The sequence below is a fragment of the Phyllostomus discolor genome, chromosome 4 (genome assembly GCF_004126475.2).
Source record: "Phyllostomus discolor isolate MPI-MPIP mPhyDis1 chromosome 4, mPhyDis1.pri.v3, whole genome shotgun sequence".
Classification (NCBI taxonomy): Eukaryota; Metazoa; Chordata; class Mammalia; order Chiroptera; family Phyllostomidae; genus Phyllostomus; species Phyllostomus discolor.
In genome coordinates, this window is record NC_040906.2 from 118,020,948 (window position 1) to 118,047,819 (window position 26,872).

Genomic DNA, 26,872 nt, shown 5'->3' on the forward strand with positions numbered 1-26,872 from the left:
TTGTAACAACATGGATGGACCTAGAGGGTATTATGCTAAGTAAAATAAGTCAGAAGGAGAAAGATAAATACCATATGACCTCACATGGGGAATCTAAAAAAAATAAGGGAATAAACAAAGTAAGATAAAAACAGTGCGCCTATGTTTAATTTCACATACATGTTTAGCACCATCTTGACTCATAAGATATTTATTATCATGTTCTGTCACTTGCCCTGAAGCTAGCTTTCCTTCTTCCTTCTTGTCTTATCAAAATTCTACTCAAGCCCTGACTGGTGTGGCTCAGTTGGTTGGGCATCATCCTGAAAAAAGCAAAAGGTCACCAGTTCGATTCTTGGTCAAGGCACATGCCTGGGTTGCAGGTCTGGTCCATGGTTGGGGCGTGTGTGAGAGCAGCCAGTCGATGTTTTTTGTCAAACGCTGATGTTTCTCTCCCTCTCTCCCTCCCTTCCCTCTCTCTAAAATAATAAGGTCTTTAAAAAAAAAACCCAACTCAAGCTTTGAGGACATTGTGATCTCATTAGTGAAGGTCTCCAGTTTTAAGTCAATATCACTTGCTCCTCTCTTCTTCCTTTAGATAACAGTTTATATTTTTAAAAGCTTTTTGTGATGAAAAATTTTAAGCATACATTAAGAGATTGTATTTAAGAAAACCCCATATGCTCACCTTATTTTATAATTAATAACATTTTCTCATATTTGCTTTACCTGTTATTTTGCTGAAATATTTTAAAGCAAATACTGGACATCATGACACTTAACCCCTAAATACATCAGTTAGTCCTTCTTAAAGATAAGGGCATATATTGACATAATCACAAAAAGCACCACTTCCTTAATATTTTGAAATAGTCTATATTCAAATTTACTCAGTTGACCCCCAAACCATAGCATTTTAGTGTTTGTACTCACCATAGTCTTTTTCTGTTATATTTAATTGCTTGCCTTTCTTCCCTGCTAGACTGTGAACTACTTGAGGGTAGGGATATCATCTTACACCTTTTCTCTCCCCTGCCCTTTGCAATGCCTGGCTAGCCTTGCATGTGGTGGGTGCCCGGCGCACGAGCTGGACTGGCTGACCTGAATATGGACATGGTGCTGATTTCTGATTGATGCTATATTGCAGATTTGCCTTTTAACTTTATTTGATTTAAAAATGTGTCTTCATGATTCCCAGGATACAAGTAGGGACCTAGTAAAAAAAGTGAGTGCTCAAATCAATTAAAATACTGCTATGAAAAGATGAGCTGTCAAACATCACGACCTAGTGATCAGCAAAATGACCCTGCTGTGCCACATCAGGTGGGCCAGCCATGACATGTACCCTGCTGAGGCAGTGGGTCTTTCGGATCTTGGTAAAAGGTGCCTTGTTTTTGAAAGGCGCACTCTTTTGTAGCTGTATTTGGGCATCCTTTATGCTGTGAATGTAGTGTACTAAGTGTGAGGTTCTGTCTGGGGACCATCACAGGACTCCAAAGTTGTGAAACTGTTATCAGTCAACTTTTACAAAAATGGGCAAAGTGAGTCCCATTGCCAGTGGCAAGTTTATTTTCATAGTTCACATACCACAATCTTCACGTACCAGTTTCAGATGTATGATTTTTTTTAAGTGGAAGTCTAATGGCAGTATTACTAACTTTTGTTGTGAGGTAGTTGCTCTTGGACTAAGAGAGCTGGGTGGGGAGAATGGGACAATTAGATGGACTGTTGCTTAATAGCGCAGCAGTTTCCTCATGGGCCTTCGCTCTAAGGATGTGTGAATGCTGTGACCTTTGGATCATGCTTTCTTCTTGTGCTCCTGAAATTATTGCAACAAAAGTCATATTCAGCCAAACACACTCAACTTTTTTGAGGAAAAATTTGCCCTGAAAACTTTTTTTTCCATTTCAAATTTACTTTTTGTTGTGTTTGATTTTATTTTAATTATGTTCAAGTACAATTTTCTATCTTTTACTCCCATCCCGGTCCACCCACCAGCCTTCCCCACCTCCCTCCCACTTTACCCGCCCCTAGTTTTTGTCCATGGTCCTGTTATACTTGTTCCTTTTGATCATGATTTCCACTGAATGACTGATATGGGCTGGTTACAATCTAAAACAAGCTTGTTGGCAGGGGAGGGGAAAAGAGTCCAGGACCACAATCAGCAAACCTGAGTTCTCACCTTGCCACTGACTATGTGACTTTGGGTGAGTCCCTTCCCCTCTCAAGGACCCAGGGTCCTCATCTATAAATGGAGTACATTGCTCTAAAATTTAGAGGCTAAATCATTTCTCTTGTCATTTTTACCTCTGTGATCCAAAATGACTTCCAACAGTGCTTAAGAGGTATAGGTGAGAACACATGGGACTTTTCAGAAAGAAAGCATCTTTCCCTTGAATGGCCTTCAGGAAGGTTCTTCTTAGGAAGCACTGATAAGGGCCAGTCTCTAAAGAAAGGCTTTGCCCGATGGATTCACTAGATTGCCAAATAAGAAGAGAAGAGTTTTCTGAGGAAAAGATAGTGTTGTAATCTGATATTCTGGGCCAGAAATATTTCTTTCAACTAAGACATTCATCTAAAAAGAAAAAATATTTATTTATTTATTTATTACATAAAATATTTGTTGAGCACCTACTGATGTGCAGGCAATGAACTAGGTTGTAAGGAAACAGCTGTAAACTAAACAGGGTGCTCCTTCTCATGGACTCAGAGTCTCTCATGTGAGGCAATAATACACAGCTAATTACAGATGGTGGTAACTGTCGTACAGGAAATAAATAGAGGGTGTACTTGAGAGGGAGGAAACCCACTCTGGGTGTAAGTAGGCAGGCAAGGTCTCTCGTGGGAGGTGGGGTTTTGCCCTGAGGGCCTAAGGGATGAGGAGGAGGCTGGCAATGTAGATTATCAGGGGAGAGCATTTCAGGAACATGGAAAGGTCCTGGGATAAGACACCAGAAGAAGACAGTGTCTGATGGCCAGAGAGAGAGAAAGGGTTCCTGGACTAGAGTTGTGCTATTGGAGATGAGAGAACCGAATAGATTTGAGATAGGCTTTCAAGGTGGAAATGATGACACTCAGTAAAGTATTGGATATGGGAATGAGGGTTAAGGGGAAATCGAGGAAATGTCTAGGTATTTGTCTGAGGTAATTGAATGGCTACTGCCATTACTGAGATGGGGGACTCATGGGAGGAGTGGGGTTTTTTTTGTTTTTTTTTTTTGTTTTTTTTTTGGGTAGAAGAATAAGAATTTTTGTCTTAACTATACTGCATTTAAGATAGCTTTGAGACATCCCAGAGAAAATGAAGTAGGCAGTGAGATACACAAATCTGAGCTCAGGGGCAGAGGTCAGGGCTCACCCCAGAAATGGGGGAGTCATTGGTGTGAATAGTGGCATTGAGAGCATGGGACTGAGACCCTAGTGGGCAATGGTTCTCCACCTCAGCTGTCCACTGGACCCACTCCCAGAGATTCTGATTTAATTGAACCGAGGCAGGGCCTGGACACTCAAATTTTTCAAAGCTCCCTAGAGAGTTTTGTTTTTTTAAATCCAGCTAGGGTGGAAGAGCCACTGCTCAAGGGAGAAAGTGTACCTATAGAAGAACAGCCAGGACCGAGCTTTTACATAGTCTTAATGTAACACAAGAGGTCTCCACTCTTTTACTGATACTTTTATCCTGCTGGGAAGACCCACTCCTTGGCTCTTCGGTTGAGGTATAGTTCTCCCTGCACCATGGCGGAGTACCCTGTCTTTGGTTTAAGTCAGTGTGCTGTGTCTTCCTTGGTCTTGATTTCTGAGGGGATTGCTTGGGTGCTGAGGATTTAAGTACATCTTCTTTCAGCTAGTCATTCAGGTGTTACCCTGATGTGGTTTAGTGGTAGTGGGTATCTGTCATGCTTGAAAGACAAAGAACCTGTTCAGCTTTTGTTGTTCATTGTGCTATACGAATTTTGTTGTGGTTGTGGTGGTGGCTGTGCAGGGCAAATGTCTGTAAGGAAGAATGCGTGTTTTTGTACATGTGCAACCACAGATAGATGTCTGCTGAGTTACTCTAGGGTGTGTGGAGATACTTGGTAGCTCCTCTGTGAAGGCGATTCCCAAAAGGTTATTGAGGCTTTTAAGATTTCATCTGCTCTTAATTTTTCACACTCTTCAGCGCTTCTCAAGTCCTTTATTTTTGCCTCTATACCTCCTGTTACTCCTCTGAAGCACAGGGCTAAGAGAAAATAAAAGTGTACTCACACATCCATATGCTGAGCTCAAGTCTCATACGGTCTCCCTGAAAACCTAATGAAAAGGCTGTAGAAAGCAGAGGCAAAGCTTATTAAATTTTCTTGTGACCCATGGCCCACATAAAGTCCCACTGAATAAAGGAACCATGCAAGATCATGTAGCCCTCCCCTTAGCCCTCAGGGAATCTGCCATTCCAAAAATATGGCCTATTAAAAAAATAACTTCCAGGGACAATTCCATAGCTTTCTTGTTAATGTTTACAGCTGTATCAACATCACACCATACTTTTTTTGTATGGTGTGAGGAACAGAATCCACAGATTGAACTGTGACAAGTCCTATATATTCCTAATCGTGAAACTAGTTAGACACAGTGAGATGTATTGATGGAAGTTTGTTTAGGGTAATGGGTGAGCTATTAACTTTGTAATTGAATCCTTGCTGCTGCTTCTACTCGCTTTGAAACCGGCCTTGACACTTCACAGGGCTTAGTTCTTAGGTATCTCACTTTGTCGATCTGGGTATTTTTCAGCCTCCCATAGCAGCTGGGAGAGGAAGGGGAGAGAAAGCTAGAATGCCAACATTGATGGAACCACATGATGAGTGGACAGCTTAGTCAACTGAGACAAGAACCGTGCCACCGTCCAGGACGAGCTAGTCATATCCAAGGACCACGGGGTTGTTTTACCTCTGTGGGGCTCAGTTGCTTCATCTGTGAATACCTTACTTGCCAGGGTCTAGGAGCTATTTGGAGTATTCTCTAAAGGTTCTTAAGAGTTCTAAACTCTATTTGTAGTCTAGATAAAAGTAATAAGTGGTGAAAAAACAGCCATCAACAAACAATGAGTTACCCTATTTTTTCCTGATTATTTTCCTCCTGATCTTAGTCCCTCTGTTTTAGCAGATGCCCCAAACTTGCACTGGCAGGAAATAGGGTGGTGGGTGCATTTCAGTTAATGGGTCCAGTTGGAACATGTTTGGCTGTGGAGACAGCTACACTCATATTACCAAGCCTTGGCTTCCTGTCTGTTTTCTTTGGGCTGGGTAGGCAATGAAAAAGGAGACAGGAAAATACATTTTGGGGCAAATAAAATAAGGAATTTGTCTTATGAAGACAGCTTATAGTTGGGAAATTCTAATGTTGAACTTAACCCTATCCTGATATTCCTCTTGTCCTATACTAAGTGGGAGATGAGGTGTTCTTGCTGCCCTTGGAATATACCTTCTCATTCCTGAAGGTTCTTAACAGTCCTCCTTCAATGTTAGTTTTTTCTTTTATGGATACTAACCCTCATTTGCTTAATCAAAAGGCAAATTCTTATTCCAGCCTTCTTAATGGCTCTTTAAATCAGCTTCAGTCACTTCACATTTTACTAAAATGTTGGGGCAACATACTAGGACGTCAGTGGTGTGTGGAAGAAGGAATAAGGAACATGGAAGAAGGAATCCACAATGCATTTCTGTGTATGTGTTAGACATCGTTGTGCTGGCTCACCGCATCATGACTACAGATTCACACTTAATTCATGTTGCACCAAGAAAGTATTGCATTATTTATTAAGTATGATTTGATGATTTTTAAGAAGTCTTAAGTACCTTGGTTATATTTTAATTTGTATATTTCTTTTTAACATCTAGAATTCCTTGGATTTTAGACTAAAATAAACTAGAATAAACTAGAAGAGAGAGAAAGTTTTTGGTTTTTTTTTTAGATACTGGATTCTCACATTCACATGATAACCCAAAGGGTATTTTTCTGTTTCTTTTACAAAACCACAGTACTAGATTTTAAATAAAAATGCATTCTTTGTGATTTAATATAGTTTACTATATGCTTTCAGGCTTTGGCATATCACAAAATTCCTCTTGAGACTTTGAGTTTCTGTGCCTATATTTCTGTTTTTTTCCTCCTAAAGGGGTTCTAGGATTGAGTTTTAATTTTTCAGAAAAGAGTCTCAGTAAGGTATTCATTGTAACATAAAAAAGAAAAAGTCACCATTGTCATCATGGAAATTTCTCTTTGACAAATGTGTCTCTGTTTCTGCCCCAACTTGGGGATGGTAGGTGTCACATAAACAGACTTGGAACTTTCAGGGGAGGCCTTGTCCTTCATGCCACAAGAGAATGCACCCCAGTACACAGTCACCTTTCCCTTCCTCTCTGACAAGGGGAGAGGAGGCACCCAGGGTGTTCCTCTGGAGCTCCAGCATTCTGGCCTCGCTACCAGTGCTGGACTCTGAGTCTCCCCTCTGGGACCCTCAGCTCCCCATTTATAGTATAGAACTAGAAATGCTTGCCACTAGATGATGCTTATAAAGCAATTTGAAATGGAAGTCTTTATGTAGACATTTCATTATAAATACCAGTTTTGATAATTCCTTGGCTTAAACCCCCGGTATGTATGTTCACATATCTATTTAGCATGGTCAATTGTTCAGCTAATTAATATGCTTTTATTTTATGATTTGCTGTTTCCAGGGCACAGACAGAAGCTTGATGACTCTAAACCTAGTTTGTTCTCTGACCGCCTCAGTGATTTAGGGCGCATTCCTCATCCCAGTATGAGAGTAGGTGTCCCGCCTCAGAACCCACGGCCCTCCCTGAACTCTGCACCAAGTCCTTTTAATCCACAAGGACAGAGTCAGATTACAGGTAAGACAGACTCCTAGGTTTCACTTGCACAGACTCTGGCAGGCTGGGGGTGAGGGGCTACCAGATGAGACGTGTTCACTTCAAAACTCCTGGACCAATGAAATGGCTGGTTATTAAAGAATCAAGACTTGAAGACACTGACCTTCTTATTTTTTTTAAAAAAAAAAACTCCAGTATTCAATAACTTTGGGATGAAATGTGGGTGAAGTTTCTACTGATGCTGGATTCGGTAGCCACGTCAGTCTGCACGCTGGTGGAATGGTAATGACTATGTTCTCTGGGAGAATGTTTGTTACAAGTTTCTGTACTGTGTCCAGGTGGTGCCAGGGAAATATCACACCCTCACTATTAGAAAATTAGAGTTACCGTCTCAGATTTGGGCTTAAATTTCTTTTATGTATAACTATTTCATTAAGTTTTCTTGAAAATTGCCCAGGGCTAACAGGAAGCCTTGATTGGTGGTTATAAGGCAAGGTCAATGAGCGGCTCATCGGGCAGACCCAATTTACTTCTGATTTCACATTTAACTCTGTTTCCTCAAGCGACATTTCTCTTTATGCATTCTAGTAAGCTGCTTACTTTACCTTTATTCTTAAAAATTAACATCAGCATTGGATTACAGACTAATTCACATTTGATACATTAAAGATGCCCAACTTTTTTTTTTCTGATCCCACTTATACAAAAACAGATCCTATTTTAGCACTAGTCTGCTTGCTTTTAGGTCATGCTGACAAGAGAGTGTGTTAATCATCGGAGATCTTTAATTTGCAGATCACAAGTATTGAGAGCTGAAAGAAACTCTACACGTCATCTGGTTGCTATTGTTGGCAGTGGCGGACTAGAATAGAGGGGAAAATAAAACAAAATGTACAATAAACTCTCAAAATGGATATTTTTTAACGGTTAGGTTTTTATCTATAGTGGTTAGGTTTAAGTGGCCTCAGTGGTTTATAAACATAATGTTTATAAATTAAATGACCTCCCTTTCCTTCTCTCCTGCCCACGTTAGTCAGACGTCTTCTTGGATGTTTACTTAGTGTAGGTTTCTATGGGTATGTGAATATTAGTCTGAATATACCAGTATGCCTGAATATCTGTTTTAAAAATAATATAGAGTTATAAAAATAAAATATCTGAACACTGAAGAGAGCCAGATATCTGCATTGGGAAAGAACCTTAGTGGTGCTCTGTGAAGGACAGCCACATCTGAGCCTAAACAAACCTCTCAGTGTTAGTATGTAGGAGTCACACAGTTAATATGTTTACTAGACATGTGTCCTTAATAAAAGTGCAGACATGAAATTCACACTAATGTGAATTTGAAGCTTATAGCTACAGGTGCCACTGCATTTAAAGTAGTGAACTTTGGATCACTGATTTAAGTTCATAATGCCTGCCCTTTTGTCTTTGTAGTAATCCTTAGACAGGGTGTGTGTGTGTGGAAGCATATGTGCCCATTTATAAAAGTGTTTGTATATCATTTGTATAAGGGACTTAGGATGGCTAACTATAGATATTGATATATTCTAGTTCTTAATCATTCACTAATTATATTTTGCTAATGACTAATGCTTTTAAAATCATATTTGGAACCTGTGTGTTGCTAAACTCACTTAAGAAGTTGCTTTTCTCAGGATTTAATCCTCAGACCTAAAGATGACATCATAAAATAGAACGAACCAAAAAGCTGTGAAGAAGAGCCACATTTTACCAGCAATACTCACCTTCCCCCACCAGTGAGAGTGCAGAGAGTGTGGGGCAGGCTGATGCCAGAAGAGCATCTGAGCAGACTGGGTGTGTGACCCCTCCACAGCCTGAGCTCTCCTCCGGCTGTCTCTCCACCCTCCTCCATTTGGAAACTCGGGAAGGTTAAGCTCCTTGCCTGTAGTTTTGCAGCCAGTGAGTGGCAGAACAGAATTAGATCTCTTGACTCCTAATATAGTCAAGATTTTTCTTTTACAATACCATGCAGCAACTCCATCATGATCATTTAAAAATAATGTTTAAATATTTGCTGGCTATATTTCTAAAAATGAAAATAGAAAACAAGTTTATTTCTAGGTGCTGAGAGCTTTTTGGAATTCTGTTACAAGGGTATTAGCTCTGTATTTTGGGATTACAGCATAATAGAATTGATTTATAGATCAGTCTTCTCACTTTTTAAAAATATTCACAAGGTATTGGGCCCAACAACTTTCTCGAACTTTCCAAATTTGAAGATTCACACACACATAGGTGCCACTCCTCCCCACTTCTGGTCGCATGCACTGTCTTTAACTACTCCCTTGTTGTTAGTGAGATAACTCAAGTGTCTGGCCATAACCAAGGATTTCTACCATGCAGAGTTCTGCCATGACCCAAAATGTTAGGAAAACCCAAGAACACCCATAACAGCAGCAACTTTAAAGTAAATTGAATAGATTTTATTTTTTCTCTCTAGATTGATTTTTTTGTTTATTAAGTATGATTTAGAGCCTACCACATATAGAGAATTGGGTCTTAGGTAATATGGGGAGAGAAGAAAAGTTCTCTCCTTGAGTTCAAGTCTAATTGAAGAGATGGTTACCTGTCTGTGTTCTGGACTATGATGTCATTGTCCCTTGAGTGCACATTTTTCTCTCTGTACCCCCTACTTATCTCCCCTACCTACAGTGGCCTCTGCCTCCTGACAGGATCCACCCGTCTTTTAGGTCACTGTTACCTTCTTCAGGAGAGAGTCCTGGAACCTTCCTCCAGAAGGCTGCCTGTCCCTCTTCTAAGCTTTAGTTGAGAGTGCTTTATTTTATAGCTTCTGTGAATTTGCTTTTTTCTACCCTGCTAGGTTATAAATTCTCTGAGGGATTTATTACAGGGATTAATTTTCTTTTGTACCTCCTAGCATAGTGGTAGCATATCATTAAATGTCAAATAAATAAAAGTTTGGATGGGACATTGTCAGTGCAAGAAGGGCTGGAATATCATACCTTGTGAGCATTAACTGTTCTTTCTAACTTCCTATCCCAGGGTGTCACTGTTCCCTGGTGGTGAACAAGAATGACATGAGTCACATTTCAGTGTAGCACTTACATAGTGAAACCACTTGGTATTGTTCTAGTTTTGGAACTACATAAATGCATGATTAAATTTAAATTCTACTTAAGAGCCTATCTGTAATGGATTTTGTGACTTTGTAATGTGCCACATATGCATTTTCAGTTCATGGAATCCTTTGGATAAAGACCTTTGTGACAAAAGAGCGTCCAGTTAGCTCTCATTGGCTTGACTTTTTTGATAGCTCAAGCTCTTACCCCAAAACTGAAAATAATGATCATGGCTGTGTAGTCACTACTAGTTCTCACACTTGCCAATGTAAAAGGCAAGTCAGACTCCCAGAAGAGCAAAATGAAATTAGAAATCATAAATTGAGGAAGTCATAAGCACTTAGTGTTTCACATGATTGTTCTTCAGTGTCTCTCGCAATTCCTAGGGCTAGAGGTTCCAGCCATGCGGTGCGCTGGCTTCTGGCAGTGCTGGTCTGATGGTGTCACTATGTTGTGGTCTTTAGTGGCTAATGTTCTATCTGAGGGCCCAGGGCCTCCTAACGGCTTCCTGAGGAAGTAGCTTCCTCTGTACCTTTTCTTATCTTTTAGACATCTTGTGTCTGTCTCTGGGTGCTAGGAAACACCTAGTGTGTTGCGAATGTCTCCTTTGGATTGAGAATCTGGCAATAGCTGTATAGTAGGGATAGCTTGTTAGGAGATCGCTCAAGGTAATCACCGTTTAAAACTCAGTGCTCTCTGGATGGATGAATGAATGGCACCTTAAAAAACGCTGACTCAGGCTGTTGGACGTGGCGGATTGGGACATCCATCTAACCTTTGGGGTGGACACTGTGGTATTCTGTTATTCAAGTGAACTAAGATAGATGCAGTTTCTGCTCACAAGGAGCTTACATTTTAATGACAGATGTTGTCCATAAATGGGTAAATAAGCATACATATAAGACAATTTTAGATTATAGTAAATGTTTTGAGAAAATAGAGTAATATGATAGCAGTTTAGGAAGGGAAGAAGCTAACTTTGCTTAGAAAATTTGGAAAGGCTTCTTTGAAGAGCTTTGAAGGCCTGTGAGCAATGGCATTTCAGCCAGCGAGAAGCTCACGTGAGGCTCTCAGGAAGCAGTGAGTGTGGTGTTTACGGGGCAGGAAGGTCAGTGCAGGTGGGGAGCGGTGAGCAAGGGGAATGGTACAGAAAGGCAGGCAGGGCTCAATTATAGTCTTCGAGGCCCTGCCAGGGAGCTTGCTTGGGTTTTGTTCTGAGTGCAGTGGGGTGCTATTGCAGGATGTGAACCAAGAGAATATTATATGTTTTTAAAAAAATTACTTTGGATGCTATGTGAAGCATAGATTATAAGGGGGCGATGGGAAAAGCAGGGTCATCATTTCAGAAGCTACTGCAGTAGCCCAGGAGAGAGTTGAGGATGGTAACATTGTTCTTTCTTCAGAATTCAGATCACATGCTGCTGCCTCTGCCAGGTCTCTTCCCCCCTGAGCTGAGTCTGAGTTTCCCATACTGTTTACATGTTCCGATCGTTGTTTACATGTCTGTCTCCTCCATCAGATTTTGAACTTTCAAAGCTAGGGCCATGTTTGTCTATCTCTGTACCCTCCTTGTCTTATATCGTGCCTTCTGCTTGGTTACTTGGGTTTGGTGATGAATAAATGACCAGGTCATTAACTTCTTTAGGAAGTGTGACCTGTTATTATTCCAGCCCTAATATTTTTCTGGTACTCGTTTGATTGAATTACTATTAGCTACACGTTCACCGAATGTGCGTTGTGTGCCAGGGACTGTTCTCCTGGGGTTAACTCACGCACTCCTCACAAGAACTCTGTGAAATAGGTGGCTTTGTTCTGAAAACTGAGGCTGAGAATCAAGAACACTTGCCCAGGGTTCCACTTACCTTTAGTAAGTGATAAATATAGGAATTAAATCCATATATATATATTTTTTTTTTCAAGGTAACATTTTTAGGAATATCTTGAAAAACAACTTGCCAGACACCATGCAGGATAACAGTAATCTCATCAATAGCTACCTTAACTGAATTGAAGTTGTTTCTAACCAGTTTTGGTCTAGTTCTGTATTCCCTTGGAAAACAGTGCTCCTTGAAATATTAAGAGGATCTCAGCCAATTCAGCCAGTTGGGCCTGGGCTGTGACTGTGTCTGGCTGTCCTAGGCCTGAAACATTAACTAGTATAACCCTTTCAAAAAATCAGAAGGTACGACTAAGGAGTGTGTGTCTCAAATTCTGTTTTATTCAGGCACCAAGTGACCACACGATTCTTTAATGTGAAACCAATTGGGAGGTGCAGTGGGCAGGGGGTAGGGTGGTGGCGGCTGTAAGTGTCAGGCAGAAGGAACCCTTGAGAAGCTCAGTGACTGAGCAGGAAGAAAGATTGCAGGCGTTGTCAGTGTGAGAAGAGCTGTAGGATGTGGAGAGTGGGAGTTAAGTGAGGCCTCATACTTTATGACCACTGTGGTCCTGCTTGCCTGCAGCTATCTTGTGTCTTAAGGAACTGAAATCACCATAGTCAAAGACAGGTTGTTGGAAGTACTGCTCTTTTACTTTGCTGGTGCCATGTTTTAACTCTTGAAGTTACTGGAAAGTCTTGTCCTGTCTTCTTCCTTTCAAAGCTCCAGTAAGTTTGCTGCTTCCATGCACATGGGTGAGCAGGAATTATCTTTAGAGGGTATTGCTGGTTACAGTCTTTATGAAAAAAAAAAATGCCACGGATCCTGTGCACGAACGCTGTCTCACATCTGTGCAGCTCAGGCAGCCACCTTGCGAGGAAGAGCAGAGCTCATGCCCTGCCTGTGCTGGCTTCGAAGGATGAAAGTCAGTAAGGCCCTGGGAAGGGCTGATGGTCAGCACAGCATGTTGTTGCTTTACCTGTTAGCAGCATCCATAGATTAACTTCATATAGGTCTGTGGACTTCTGTCAGTTGCAATGTCCTTATCAACCGAAGATGCTTTGGCTTTATTATGCTTCCAGAGAAACAGAGAGGGGTAATGTTCCAAGGCAAATTAATTTTTTGAGTTCCAAAATCTTGTCTTTATATAATTTTCCCCTGTCTGGAATAGAAAATACATAGTTAATTTCTAATTGTGTTAAGAAGACTTCATTTCTTACATAATGTCTCATTTAATGTCTCCATTTCTAGCCTGTCTTTAGGTCTCTTCCCAGTGGAAATCTTTTCTTTCTCTTATTCTTTTTCAAGGCATTATCTTTGTCTTTTTAGTTTTATTTTTAGTTACAGCTTTACATACATATATATGTAAATGTTACATATATGTATACATATCTTTTTCCTCTATTAATTGCCTAAGGACCGCTGTTGCCCCTTTTCACCTTTTGTAATGGACTCTGGGCACACATAATGGTTAGAATTGGGGGCTGAATTAGAAATATTCAATCTACAGGGCTAACCCAGGGATGCTCCTGTGGTGTATTTTGATGTTTAAACATAGATGGGCATCCAGAGCTTCAAACATAGAGTTGGTGTCTATTGTGCTATGCAGTATTGAAAGCAACAATATTTTACATATATTATCAGTTTAAACAGTATTTTCATTCCATTTTTCTCCTTTCAATATATATAGAAGTATTTCAGGAATATAATTGTATGGTGCTATTTCCTAGGGCTTTGTTTGTTTTGCTAAGAACTTGTTTTTCAACTGTTGAAAAACCATTGGAAAAGAGGTTTTGCAGAAGAGTCAGAATCGTGAACCCTGTTTAGTGAATAAGGAAACTTTGGCATTAGGAGATTTCTGAAACTCTCAGAGCTGAGACTAGAAATCAGGGTTCAGGAAAGGTGAAACCTGACAAGGCGGGTTAGGTGGTGAGCAGGTGAGGATGTAGGAAAAGGGCCAAGAAGAATAATAAATGTTTGGAGCTGTCATGTGGTGAATGGTGTGAAATGAAAATGACTTTGGTTGAGAATCATTGAGGACCCAGCTCAGGAGAGAAATCATTGGAAGAGCCAGACAGCACAGTTGTGGCATTGTCTCCTACAGGGGTTACAGTTTGTGAACAGGAGTGGGCTCTGCTGTGGGGTGGATCGTCCGTGAGAATGACACTTTGTCCTAGACTCGGGACAAGTCAGGGAAACAAGGAAGATGTTGGGCCAGCTACCAACATGAGGGAATGTTCTGGAGGTTAATGGGTTAGAGTAAAGATGGAAGAACTTTTGAAGAGAAGTTGGCTCATGTTGTGGCCTTGGAGAAAGCAAAGGTTAGAAGGAAAGTTCTGGGTAAATCCACTCCTACTGGGAAGTAGGAGTGTCTGATGGAAAGGTTGAGGGTGGGCGGGAGCTCCTGGCTCTGCTTCCGCCGTTTCTCCTATAAGAGATGGAGATCCCGCATCTCACTCTATTTTCTCTAAAGCTTCAGTTTGACACTGCCTCAAGAAGACAGTCCTCTAGCTCTGTCTGACCAGAGCAGGAGGGGTCTGTTAGTACTCTGTTAATACATCCCAAGATTGCATTAAGTTTTTGTCATTCCCTCACACTATTGCTTGCAGTCCAAGAAAGCTCCTCTTAGGGCAGGCTTCCTCCATGCTGCCTTGGAGCTGACCAAATGCAGCTCTGTGCATTTGTTCCTGTTCAGTTTCATTATGGGCTTTCACCTCCCCTTTCTACCTTGTCTGTGTTATTTTGTAGTTCCAATTCTTCATCCAGTGTGTTGGTTAGTCCTTAAAACTTTGTCTCATCTTGAAACTTAAAAAGTTTGCTTCTACTTCTTTAAGACTTTGATGAAGATGCTGGATGTAATGTAACTCTCTCAAAGCTGACCTTGATCCATATGGGCAACCACTATCAACTGGCTATAAATCAGGCTGGCCTTTTAAGTAGCTATCAGTCACATTAGCGATAAGGCCTATATCTTGCTTGGGTCAAGATACACAATAGGTAGATGAGCTTTCCTTTAATCTATTCTTCTAGTAATCCTAGGAAACAAGTTTTAGTGAACCCATTCTGCGTTATTTTTATTTTTTTAAGATTTTATTTATTTATTTTTAGACAGAAGGGAAGGGTGGGAGAAAGAGGGAGAGAAACATCAATGTGTGGGTGCCTCTCACATATCCCATACTGGGGACCTGGCCTGCAACCCAGCCATGTGCCCTGACTGGGAATCGAACCAACGACCCTTTGCTTCGCAGGCCAGTGCTCAATCCTCTGAGCTGCACCAGCCAGGGCCCATTCTGCTTTCTGATAGTCACTGTGGAGATAAAGGTGAAAAGTTCACAGACTATTGTACACAGACCATTGAAAGTAACTTAAGGATTTTTATTGAATTGCAAGCAAGTTGATAACAACAATGGCTCAAAAAATAAAAAAAAGCAAAAAACAACTGCAGATGGTCCCCAGCTCACGATGGTTCTACTTACAATTTTTCAACTTTATGATGTTGCAAAAACAATACCTATTTAGTAGAAACCAGCTAGGCTATGATGTTCAATAAGTTAGGTATATTAAATGAATTTTTAACTTATGATATTTTCAATTAATGATGGGTTTATCAAGACACAACCCCATCATAAGTCAAGGAGTGTCTGAGGTTGAAATTTAGATTTTACCAATAGCTGTGCCATTTTCAGAATAAGGTAAATGGGGTGAAAGAATGTCAAACTATTAAATATTGTAAACTTTAAAGGCATTATTTTCAAATAATTTAATAATTGTCACATGGAAAAGTAATCCCAGAGAGCAAAGCTAAGATCAGTAGTGAGTGGAGTTACAAGGAGACATATTTTACTTAATATAAGGAAGAACTTTGTAGATCATGCTCTGTTAACTAGCTCTTTGCCTACCAGTTGCCACAGATTCTTGCAACCTTGTGGGTATAATTCATCTTGGAGGAGAAACTTTAATGCGTTTAAAGCAGCAAATTGCTCTCCCTTATCTCCTTACCTCTCTTGGGCCTTAATTTCCTCTAAGCATGTTTGTTCTGCTCCTTCTATTTGAAAAAACATTCTTGATAGGGAAGATTAAATCAAACTAGTGTTGGGTAATTTTCTTTTATAACTGTCATCACTAAAAATTACGGCCGTTGTTCTCAAACGTTGTTGTATATTAGCATCACCTGGGGAGCCCATTAAATGTACAGACGCCTGGCTTTACCTCTGAACCAGAATGTACCAGGTGGAGCCTGCCTAATTCACCACTGCAGGCCCAAGGCCAGTCACCCCAGGCTTACCTTGCTCACCCAGAGCCAATCCTCATCCAGCCAGGGGTGTTCTCAGAAAGCTTCATTTTCACGGTCACATGAGGTGTGGGGGCAGCTAAGTGCCCTAAGCTCTTTCCGATTTCCTGAGTGCAGCTCCTGGACTCCACCCCTGCGTCCATTTCAGCTTCCGTTTTCCCTCCACACCCTTCCCTGTGTGCCCAGTCCTAGACTGGCTTCTCCCCTGTTTCTGTTACAGTGCTGTCAGAGGGAGGTCTTAAACATGCATATCTGATTATGTCACACCATACTTAAAAACACCTCTATGACCTCCATTGCACCTCCAGTGTAGCCCAGCAGGTTCTGCTTAGCCCGGCTCCTCCCTGCCTGCTCTCCAGTCTCATGTCACACTCTTTTGAATCTTTTGTCAGTAATCCAACCAAACTGGCTTTCCCAGCTTCTTCCCAAAACTATACTGCCTCAGTCCCAGGAACTTGATACATGCTGTTCACTTTTCCAGAAGTTCTCCTATCCGCACCTATGATCTCCTAGATTTCTGTTTGCCATTCAGTTCCTGGCTTGGTCACCACATCATTAGAGAAACCTTCCCTGACCCCCAGGCGTGGTTGAGGTCCCACTGTACATTCTTAGGGTGTCAAGGATATCTCATTTTTGCACTTCCCACAGTTGTATGATAGTTCATTATCAGTTTCATGTGCCAAACTGAAAACTCTATGAGGGCAGAGATTAGGTCTGTCTTTGCCATAATATCCCTAGTGCACAGTGCCAGAGTAGGCATCCAATAAATATTTTTCGAATGAATGGATGAATGACTGGGAGACAATTCTTAGAACCGTGGATACCATCATCTATCAGATAACCAGAATCACCATACCTGGGACCAGCTCACTGGATGTTGATATCAAACTGATTTGAACCTGAATTTATTGTATCCACTTTAATACTGTGATTTGATTTGAACTAAGGGTCACTTCCATTGGCCAGTACCACATCCCAGTTATATCTCAAGTTCTGGTCCTACCTGTTTGTAGTTTCTTCCCCTCTCTTTACTAACTTTACTTTCAAGATCCAGGATGTGCCAAGGTTGAGGCCAGGTTAAGTGTGTGTGACAGGTGGTATAATCTCTTCTTTCTTCTGTCAGGGTTTCTTTTCTTTTCTTTTTAAATAAGGAAGTCCCCTTATTTGAGTTCCATTTAGCCAAAAATTGGTGATAACTTAAAAGACACTTCTCACTACTTTGTCCTAATAATTCAACTTCCTTTTGGATTTTCTTTTAACATTTTTTTACAGGATATGATGTCTTAATACCATTTCTTATTCTCCTCCCTGTTGTTGTCTCCCAAGATTTACTAAGTTCCTCTCCTATTGTAACATAACCTGTTGTCATGCCCTACATAGCATCTAATTTTATCTAGTTTGCTGCTTTTTTTTCTCTTTTTCTCAAACTTCAGTCTAAAGCTCTATGACTCAGTTGTGTTGGTTTTCTGCCAAGTGATTCTGGTAGCTACCTTGGTCAGTTTGAGAAATCCCCCAGTGGTGACAAGGGGGGATCCAAGTCCCACTCTTGGTGTCTTCTCTGCCAACATGAGCCCAAGCCCTCTGTGTGGGGAGGTCCATGACATCAGCTGCTGCCAGCTACCTTTCACAGCCATCCGAGTCAGCCCACCATGGCTTTAGTAATTTCTTTTTAAAAAACGTATTATGTTGATTGAGGCGGCATTGGTTAAGCTTTAGTAATTTCTGTTGCAATGGCTATCTCCTGAGTAGTTAGAATTATAGCATTTCATGGCTAGAAAACATCTTAGAAGTAACCCATTTATTCTCATCTTACAGGTGAAAAAAGTAAGACTCAGAGAAGGTAAATTATTTGTGCACAACCGCACAGTTAGTGCCGAGGCCTCCGGTCCAGGGCTCTTCCTGTGCTCGGAGGAACCTGCTTGTTTTAAGGCTGTGTTTTCTGTTAGTCGAGAAAACCAGAAGTAAGTGGGAAAGTTTATTCAAAAATTCAGTCCAGCTAAAGGGTTATTAGAGATGACATGAATTTAACATTTAGTATTTAGTGTAAATTGCTTTAAAATGGGACTTAATGTACTATGAATGTATTGTCTATACTATGACTGTTAGTATATCTTTATCTTGAATGATAGTAATGTGACAGATATAGTGGAGAATAGGAAATTGTGTGTCTGCCGTTCTCCATTAGCCTTATTGATTTTACTTGACCCTCGTAGCAATTGAGAGGCATAATCTTAAATCTGTAGATTGTGTATACAGTTCATTTTACATAACCCAGTTTCCTCAAGAAATATTTGAGGTCTACACAGCCTGATTTGAGTACTGATTAAAGAAAAAATGAGTGGAAGATAAGGGGGAGAGATGTGGATCTCTGTAATTGCACCCTACTCCCCGAATGCAGCAGGTGCTCACTGCAGACACACTGAGCTCTGGCAGAAGTCACTGGCTGGTGTCATGTCCCATTGCACAGAAGCCTGCTGGCAGCATAAACAGGAAGAAGCCCTTTGTGTGCTGGTTTGGGCTTCGGTCCTGTTGACTTGTTTCCTCCCATCTCTGTATGAAGTTCAGCGCCATGTCCTCAGTGTGCCTTCTTGTTGGTGACCTTAGGGAAGCAGGCCCTCTTTGCACCCACACATGTTTACCCACGGTGTTACAGAAGGAGGCCTGCTCAGAGCGACCACCGAGTTTCCTCACACACCTTTCACTGGGCTTTATAAAGCCCTCTGACCACTCTGGTCTCCACTCAGACTTATTAAGAAAAGACTTTTATATGTCTTCCCAGAGTCAGTTCATTTTCCTAGGGTGCCTTTTTTCTATTGATCTGCCCTCCTCCTTCCTCTTTTATTATGGCCCCAAGTGTTTAGAGTTAATCATGCAGACATGAGATTCAGCTTTTCAGTCCTTTGAAAGAATGGCAACTCTTGGAGGCCATGACTCTTACGTGTCATTTTAGGAAATGCACAGCCACTCCGTCCTTTTCCCCATCCCAGTTATAAACTTCAGAAGCTGTGGTCCGACTCACAGAAGAGAGCTTGCTTTTCTCATACCACAGGATTACATAAATGGTTGTCTCCATTTCTGCCTGATGCAAAGACAGCTTGAGACACGGGAACCCTCCCCCCGCAGTTCGCATTTATGAACCACCCTTGGTTATGTTGCCTTCTGTACTTTGGTGCTTTGGAGTTTTACAGAATGGAAAGCAGAAGTAACCAATCTCCAAGTAGCTTAAGCTGAAGGAAGGCCACCATAGAGGGAGAAATTATAAAGTCCACTCTGACATTGGTGTTCTGTGGTTTATCTCTGTCTGCATGGCTTTTTTTAAAGACACAAGTACATGCTTTGAACATTTTTGGTTTTACATCTCTTAGTCTTACTTTCCCAACTAGTTGTGTAAGCTTTTTCCAGGTGAGAAATGTCTTTTGTTGCTTATTTGTCTCTTAGACCATCACACTGCCGTGTTGGCATACAGGAACTGTTTATCGCAATAAAAATGGATAATTTGCTGATTCACCAGAACCACATAAAGAGTTTTCCCCCTCGGAAGTCCTGTGAGTGTGACAGTTATGACCATCTGTACTCTGTTGATGAGAAAGGAACAGCTAAGTAAGAGCCTCGCCCTGGACCGAGCGAGTTGGAGAGGAGCTGCCGAGAGCATGCGGTCTGGAGGCCTGGTGTCCTCTTCCCTGCTGGCTGTATGCAGGGCTACTGCGCGGTGTGGGAGTAGCTGTGTGAGACAGAGGTGCCTCGCTTGGCACAAATGCTGAAGGGATTCCTCATGTCAAATGATGGGTTCCTTTTCATTTAACCTGAGCTCTCAGTAGCTAGACTTGGCCTACTCTTACAAACAAGGCCTCAGTTTCTTCTGGAAGTGTGCTGTTGCAGATCTGAGGTGTCTGATAAATTGTTTGACCTTCTATACTTGGTGGTGGGCCTTAGCATGCTTTCGCATTTAGAGCCTGGGGACTGTTTTCTCATTGGTTTCATCTCTGGGGGTGGTATGGGGGGTGGCGCCCTGCTCTGCCCTCGTTCTGCTTCTTTCTCTTCTTTCCCATTTAGTCATTTTGATTAGTCACATCCTGCCTGTGAGTACAACAGGCTCATAATATAGGAAAGATCTGATTTTCTCTCTCAAGTTTGTTACAGGTCAAATTTGATTAAACTTCCCTTTACAGCCTCCTTTTTAGGTGCTAGGAGAAGAGTTTGGGGAGAAATAGGGGTGATGTCTTATCTAAATTGCATATTTCCTGAAGGACTGGAGGATGTGCACATAAAAACCCCACCACCAAAGGTGGTTTTGTTTTTAAGTTGTCATATCTATATAAAAATGTCACAGTTTTGAATTTCATTAATATACTAGTAAAAGTAATATTGATACTGTTTCTGAAGACTGCCATGAAAAATAATGGATTATAGTTTTTAAAATACCATAAAATATTTAAAACTTACAGTAGTTTTCATTTCTTCTGAAAATTTCTGTGAAATTAGAATTCAGTTATTCTAGCAAAATTTGTGGGTGCCTGTAGGTGATTACATGCCACCCAGGATATAGCATCGAGACTGTGATTGGCCTCTGTGTTCTCTGAGACACCAAAGTCAATGGTATGCTTACTTATGTTGAAGTGGGAGGACATGGTACAGTTCAGCGTAACTCTGAATGGGGGAGAGTGCAGGAGTGGATCGCACTAGCTCTGCGGGGCCAGAGGTGGAGATAAAGACAGTTGCTTGTTTGCTAGTGGTTAATTAGCAGGTTTGTCTCAGAGCTGGGCCCATGCTCTTCCCTATCAGTAACTTTAGGATTGACTGGCGATACCTGAAAAACATCTGTCACCTGCTCTGACTCATCCAAGTTAAGAGTGAATCTCAGAAGTCTCAGGTTTCTTCAGGAAGTTGAGTTCAGAAATCTTTTATGAGATCAGGTTAAGGTGAATTTTTTCTACTGTAAACTTTAGTAATTGTCCACAACAAAGCAAATAGGCATATATTTATGATAAGGTTATGGGTTTTTTTTTTGTGATTGGGCATTTAGGAAGTCAAGATATTTTATAGCCATTTTCTCCACTAAAATTTTGAAAAAAGTTGAAGTGCACAGTATTAGAAAATACACTAAAATAGATTAGGATTTCTCGGTCTGGGAGAAAGCAAGATGAAGAGGGAACGTGACTGAGGTTGAACGATTGTACTGGGCATTGACAGGGCCGACACAGCGTCTCCCACTGGTGGGCTTCAGAACTGTAGGAAGCTTTCTAAACATTGTCCTCTGCTGCAGTAAGAGTCTGCGGGCTGGAAACATACGCACAGAATGAAGGTTCTGTAAAGGCATAAGTTTTACAGTGCTAAACATTCATTGGATTCTTTTCTGTGCTAAGTTTGTTACTACGTTATCTCACTTAATCTTTATAACAGCTCAAGTGGGGAGGTCTATTTATCCCCATTACACAGATTAGCAAACTTGAAGCTCATATAGGCTATATAATTTGTCCGAGATCACCCAGGCCAGAAACAGTGGAGCTGGGATTGAGAGTGGCTCCTTCATGGGGCACTGGGCAAGGCCCAGGGTGTCTAGAGACCACTGTTTGTGTTTTAGATTGCTGTCCCACAGAAGGAGTGTAGTCAATAATACTGTAGTAACTGTGTATCGTGTCAGTGGGGTGCTAGACTTATCGGAGTGATCACTTCATAAGTTATATAAATGTTTAATCACTATGCTGTACCCTAAAATTAATATACTATTTTATGTCAACTGTAGCTGAGTAAAAATTTTTTAAAAAATCACTATCCCTTTTAAAATTACTTGTACTAAAATCTAGGGATCCTCATGTGGCAGTCCTTGTGTTTTATTTTCTTTAGTAACTCTGTCTTCTTAAGTAGGTCATTATCATAGAGCGTTAGGGTGGCAACCTTGAAGGAGAATGACTGGACTGCAGCTTGCCCTCTGAGAAGATGAAAAGAAAATCACCAAGAGAGATCTTCTCACTTGTTTAGGGATAGTGAGAAGTTATTTTTGCTAATCTTGGATATCTTCAGGAAGGACCTCTACTAAAAGTTAAAACTATCCTTTGGTAGACCGTCTTGGTATATATTCTGGCAATCAGGAAGTTTATGTAAGAGCCGAAACCTCACCAATATAACTTCTTTTATAGGGGAAGTTAGAAAATGACTAATTACTACTAATGTAAAATTCCATTATTCACTTAAGTCACCCTGGAAAGTTCACTCGGTGGTTGTTGATTGAGTACCTGCTGTGTGCCAGGCGTGATGCTGAATTGTACTGAATGTGATCTTAGAAATTGTCAAGGATAACACTAGGCAATCTAGCTATCCCGAATGGTTTAGAGTTAGATCTTTAATTTTTTAAAATAATAATGATGCACTCTATGTTATTTAATGCTTACACAACTCTCTGAGATAGTGTTATCATACCCGTTTTACAGATGAGGAAACTAAAGCTCACAGCATTAAGAAACACACCCCATATCACACAGCAGAGCCTTGAAGACATGAGCTCCTCAAGAGAATGTTTTAATATAGTACCTTACAGTTATCCAAATGCTTGTACTTACATTATCTCATCTAATTTTATAAGCAAAAATAATAGTAGTTACTATTATATTCATTTTACAGATAGCAATAATCCCTTTTATTTGTTATATATATAATATTGCCAAGAATGCCAGATAACTTACCATATAAGGTCTAGTTCATGTAATACTCACAGCTACTCCAATAAGCATCATTATTCCCATTTTGCAGATAAGGCCCCAAAAGTTTCAGTCACTTGGTTAGCACAGTGGGGAACTGTGTGATTCAAGCCTAGGCTTGTGTGCCTGGCCGAATACATGTAACCACTTTGCTGTATTCACTTTACCATGTTGTGCTGTCTCATTTTCCACGTGGGAAACTAGGGCACAGGGAGCATGCTAACACAGCTGAGGTCGTACAGCTTGTAAATAGCAGAGCTGGACCTCAGCTCAGATCCTCTCATTAGAAAGCTGCTTGTTTGCTCAGCACTAAGGTGCCTTTCTCCACAAGGAGAACTGAAAGAGTGTATCAGTTCCCTAATTCCTTTGTGATATGTTTAACTTTAGTAATTGTAGTTATTCTTTACATTTCTTTCTGTGTTTCCCATTTGGGGGTAGGGAGCCCCCCATAATACTGGCAACAACATGTTACAGTAGAGGACTCGGCATACAGGCTACTCGACCGCTCCGGAAGTCATCTGTGGAAGTTAGATTAGAACTCAAATCCAAATGTGACTGTGTGCCCAACTCGGTTAGCTCTGTAGTTCTTGAACTTTTTGTCTGTTGAAAATGTTGCTTGAAAGGAGGCCTTGCCTTTATTAGATTGCTTCTGGTGCTGTGAGGAATGCCTTTTTTTTCCATCTGAAGATCATTTACCATTTCTCTGAATAATGAATTACATTTATGGCTAAAGCAAGGAAGTCAGTATCAGATATGTAACAAGGACCACTCACTCAGATTTGAAGTGTTGCCAACCTATACAATCTCAGCCCTGAACATTTTAAAGTACAAAAGTTCATTATTTTAAGAATCAAGTATCCTTTAGATTTCTAAAGGAAAAGTTTATGGTAACCATTTACAGTACTATACTTTTATTCAAATTGCAAACTCAGGTAAATGTCTCTTAAAATTGAATTGGATGAAATTTTTCTATATATTTGTTGATAGAGTAAATATCAGATAAATACCCAGATGTGTTTAATTATTTTGACTCAAGAAAAGTATGTCCTATTTAGAAAGTTTTTAAATAAATTGTTTCTGAATTGAACAAATAAACAAGAAATAGCTGAAACTAAATGACTTGGACTGTATAGAAAAACCGAAAGGCTTTAAAAGAGGAATCATCTTAGAAAAACCAATGTCTTGTTATTTTTATTTTTAGAGATAAACCAGAATTGTCTATTCAAATATATTAATAGTTTTTGAAAATTAAGCTTTTCATAGTCAGAGGCTGATAGGCGATGTGGGAATAATTGTAACCCCATTACAATTATTATTACAATGAATGAGCTCCAGTGTAAATGTGTTTTAACCATGGGACAACCCCTGTGTCAGCAAGAGGTGTTTTTTAGAGAGAAGAGTTGATGCTTACTGAGTAGTGCCTCCTATGCTAGTCCTTTCTGCATTGTTTTCTCACGTAATTTTCACGCCCCTGTGATTTAGATATTATTACTCCTCCACCCCCTTTTGTAGATAAGGAAACTGAGGCTCAGAGTCACTGAGTACTTATTCCAAGATCACTCAGCTTGAAGGTAGAAGTCTCAGAACTTGAACCTAATTCAGAACATTCTAAAGTCCATGGATATTCTCATATACATAGCTGTTCTTGTGAATGGCCTGGTATATTAGAGTGTTAAAAATTAACACAAATGTTTAAAATTAGCAAAAAAAATGTTAAGAGAAATTGGCTTATGACTCTGATTAGCTTTCAAGTAAGAACAAAACAGTTTGAAATATACACCTTTTTCAACCTGGAAACATATAGCAAATTTACCTTTTTTTCTTAATGTATACTGATTCTGATACATCTTCTTGGCCCTGAATTGAGTTTGTACTTCCAAGAAACTCCATAGAGATACATCAGAACATATTGTTAAAGCTCAGCATTTAACCCTAACAAGTTGGCTGCCCACTATTTTTATTACAGTGACTGTAGGTAACACTAGGTCACATTCCAAACACATGACATCTTTTTAAACAGATTCCAAAAGGATTAGAGACATTTCCCTGTTCTCCTGTTTTGGGTCATTTTCTTACTGTCTGGATGGTAATGGAGCTTTTCAGTTCTTAACAGTAGTTGACTTTGAAACTAAGTGTTGTCTCTCCGTAAAGGTTATTTTCTGGAGTAACTTTACCCTGAGAATGATACAACCAGCTCCCCTCCGTTCTGTCCTCCTCACCTGCTGCCTCCTCTGTTCTCATCTCTACCCGCAACCTCTTAACCCCGTGCCAGAAGTGCCATCCCATTGACCTGCCTGGAGAGAAAGTGCACTGTGCTAAAATGATGGAATCATGCATGTTAAAACCAAAACGCACATCTGAAAGAGAGTAGCTGGATGTGCAGCAGTAAGAAACAGCAGTCTACCTGTTCTTTAACCAAGTTAATGGTTCAAAAAACTTTTAAACTTAAAAAAAAAAAGTAATGCATGTTCACTGGAGTAAATTAGAAAATACAGAAAATAAATAAAATGGAATTCAGCTTTGTAAAGATAACTGAAGCAGATTGTTTCCTAAGGACCATTAGACTTTCCAAACAGAAATATTTCTGTGAGAGACAGTAGTCCTTGTGTGTGATCCATTTCATTGCCCCCATAGTCTGCAAAGCTCTGTGCTATACAGGGCCTGAGAGGTTGGGGCTGTAGGGAATAAATAGACTGTATGTATTCTTTTTTATTTTGGTTCTGCTTTCTTCTTTCTAACTTTGGTTTCACAGCAGCTGGTATACTAAAGATTTTTCTTCTTTCTCCCAGACCCCAGGCAGGCACAGTCTTCCCCACCGTGGTCCTATGACCAGTCTTATCCCTCCTACCTGAGCCAGATGACGTCCCCGTCCATTCACTCCACCACCCCGCTGTCTTCCACACGGGGCACTGGGCTTCCCGCCATCACCGACGTGCCCAGGCGCATTTCAGGTAAAGACCGTACTTTAACTGCAAACCCGCTCCCGTGCAGGGGTGGGTTGGGGTCGCAGGAAGGGCCAAGACTATCTTACCTATGCTCACAGTACCTCTCTATTAGACGCATGTGGGCAAGGCTTTGACAACTGGCAGACTGGGTCTTCTGAATTATGAGGTTTATCAAATACGTTAACATTTTAGGTCAGGAGACTGAAAATCCTCCAGAGATGGCATGATTCTCTTAAGATGATATTTAATGCCACCCAGCCTTAGTCCTGATGAACTGGAGCCCCATTGGTGGGCACTTGTCTCATAATGAGGGCCTTCTCCTGAGGGTCTCATGCCAGGCCTTCCTCTGCTGTGTTCCTTTCTTTTCCTAACATCTGCCTGTAAATGAAATGACAGTTAGGGCGCAGCCCTCCATTTCTAAAGGCTTTTAAATCCCAAGAGTCCAAGCTAACCAGTTTCAAGAGAGAACACCTGCAAACTTAAGATCCTTATCTAGTTATTTCAAGTGCAGTGAGGTCTGGAAGAGTCTTAAAAGGCAATTTGTGGCTTCTGAGCAGCCAACTGAAGACCGAGGCAGCCTTTCTGTGAGTCGCGCAGCACACCGCTGTCGCCCTCAGGGTGGCGGCCCCCGTGCGCACACGTCCACTGTTCCAAAGGCACCACGAACGTCTGTGGCTAATGGTGGAAGCGCACAGGGTGAACAGCCAGGCCACTTCTCCACTATGGAGAATTCGTCACAGAGAGCCAGAACGTGTCCACGAAAACTTCAGACTGATGAGTCGACCTAAAGGCTCTTGGCCAACCGTAGGAGTCCTGTGAATTAAAAATAAATCTCTCAGTACACCCCCAATGTACATACCTCAGCATGCCCCAGCCTCCATAAATAAAGACGTAGGCCCACAGAGGCACACACAGCCGGACCCTGATTTGTCAGACACTCGTCTCGGCGTTCGGGCTCCCTGCACCTGTTTGACTCCTGGCCAGGTTAATGCCTTTCTTTCTTTGTCTTTGTGTTTCTGTCTCTGTTTCTCTCTCTCTTATTTTCTGCAAAGCTCGAAGCCGTTACTCACTCCGCTGAGTTGCATCACTGACAAGCTGAAGCTCCACCAGCAGGCTTGCAG

General features: G+C 41.0%; 1 protein-coding gene across 7 annotated transcripts in view; it reads left to right on the top strand.

The window, feature by feature from the left end:
- RUNX2 (RUNX family transcription factor 2) overlaps positions 1 to 26,872 on the top strand; it is a 319,729-nt gene that overhangs the window by 151,893 nt on the left and 140,964 nt on the right. For 5 of the 7 annotated variants that reach the window (XM_036024174.1, XM_028508423.2, XM_036024177.1 and 2 more), the window contains 2 exons: positions 6,690 to 6,863; positions 25,596 to 25,757. In XM_036024174.1, coding sequence (XP_035880067.1) covers positions 6,690 to 6,863; positions 25,596 to 25,757 — 336 coding nt within the window. The remainder of the gene's footprint in view (positions 1 to 6,689; positions 6,864 to 25,595; positions 25,758 to 26,872) is intronic. The other 2 variants (XM_036024176.1, XM_028508425.2) reach the window with 1 other exon arrangement.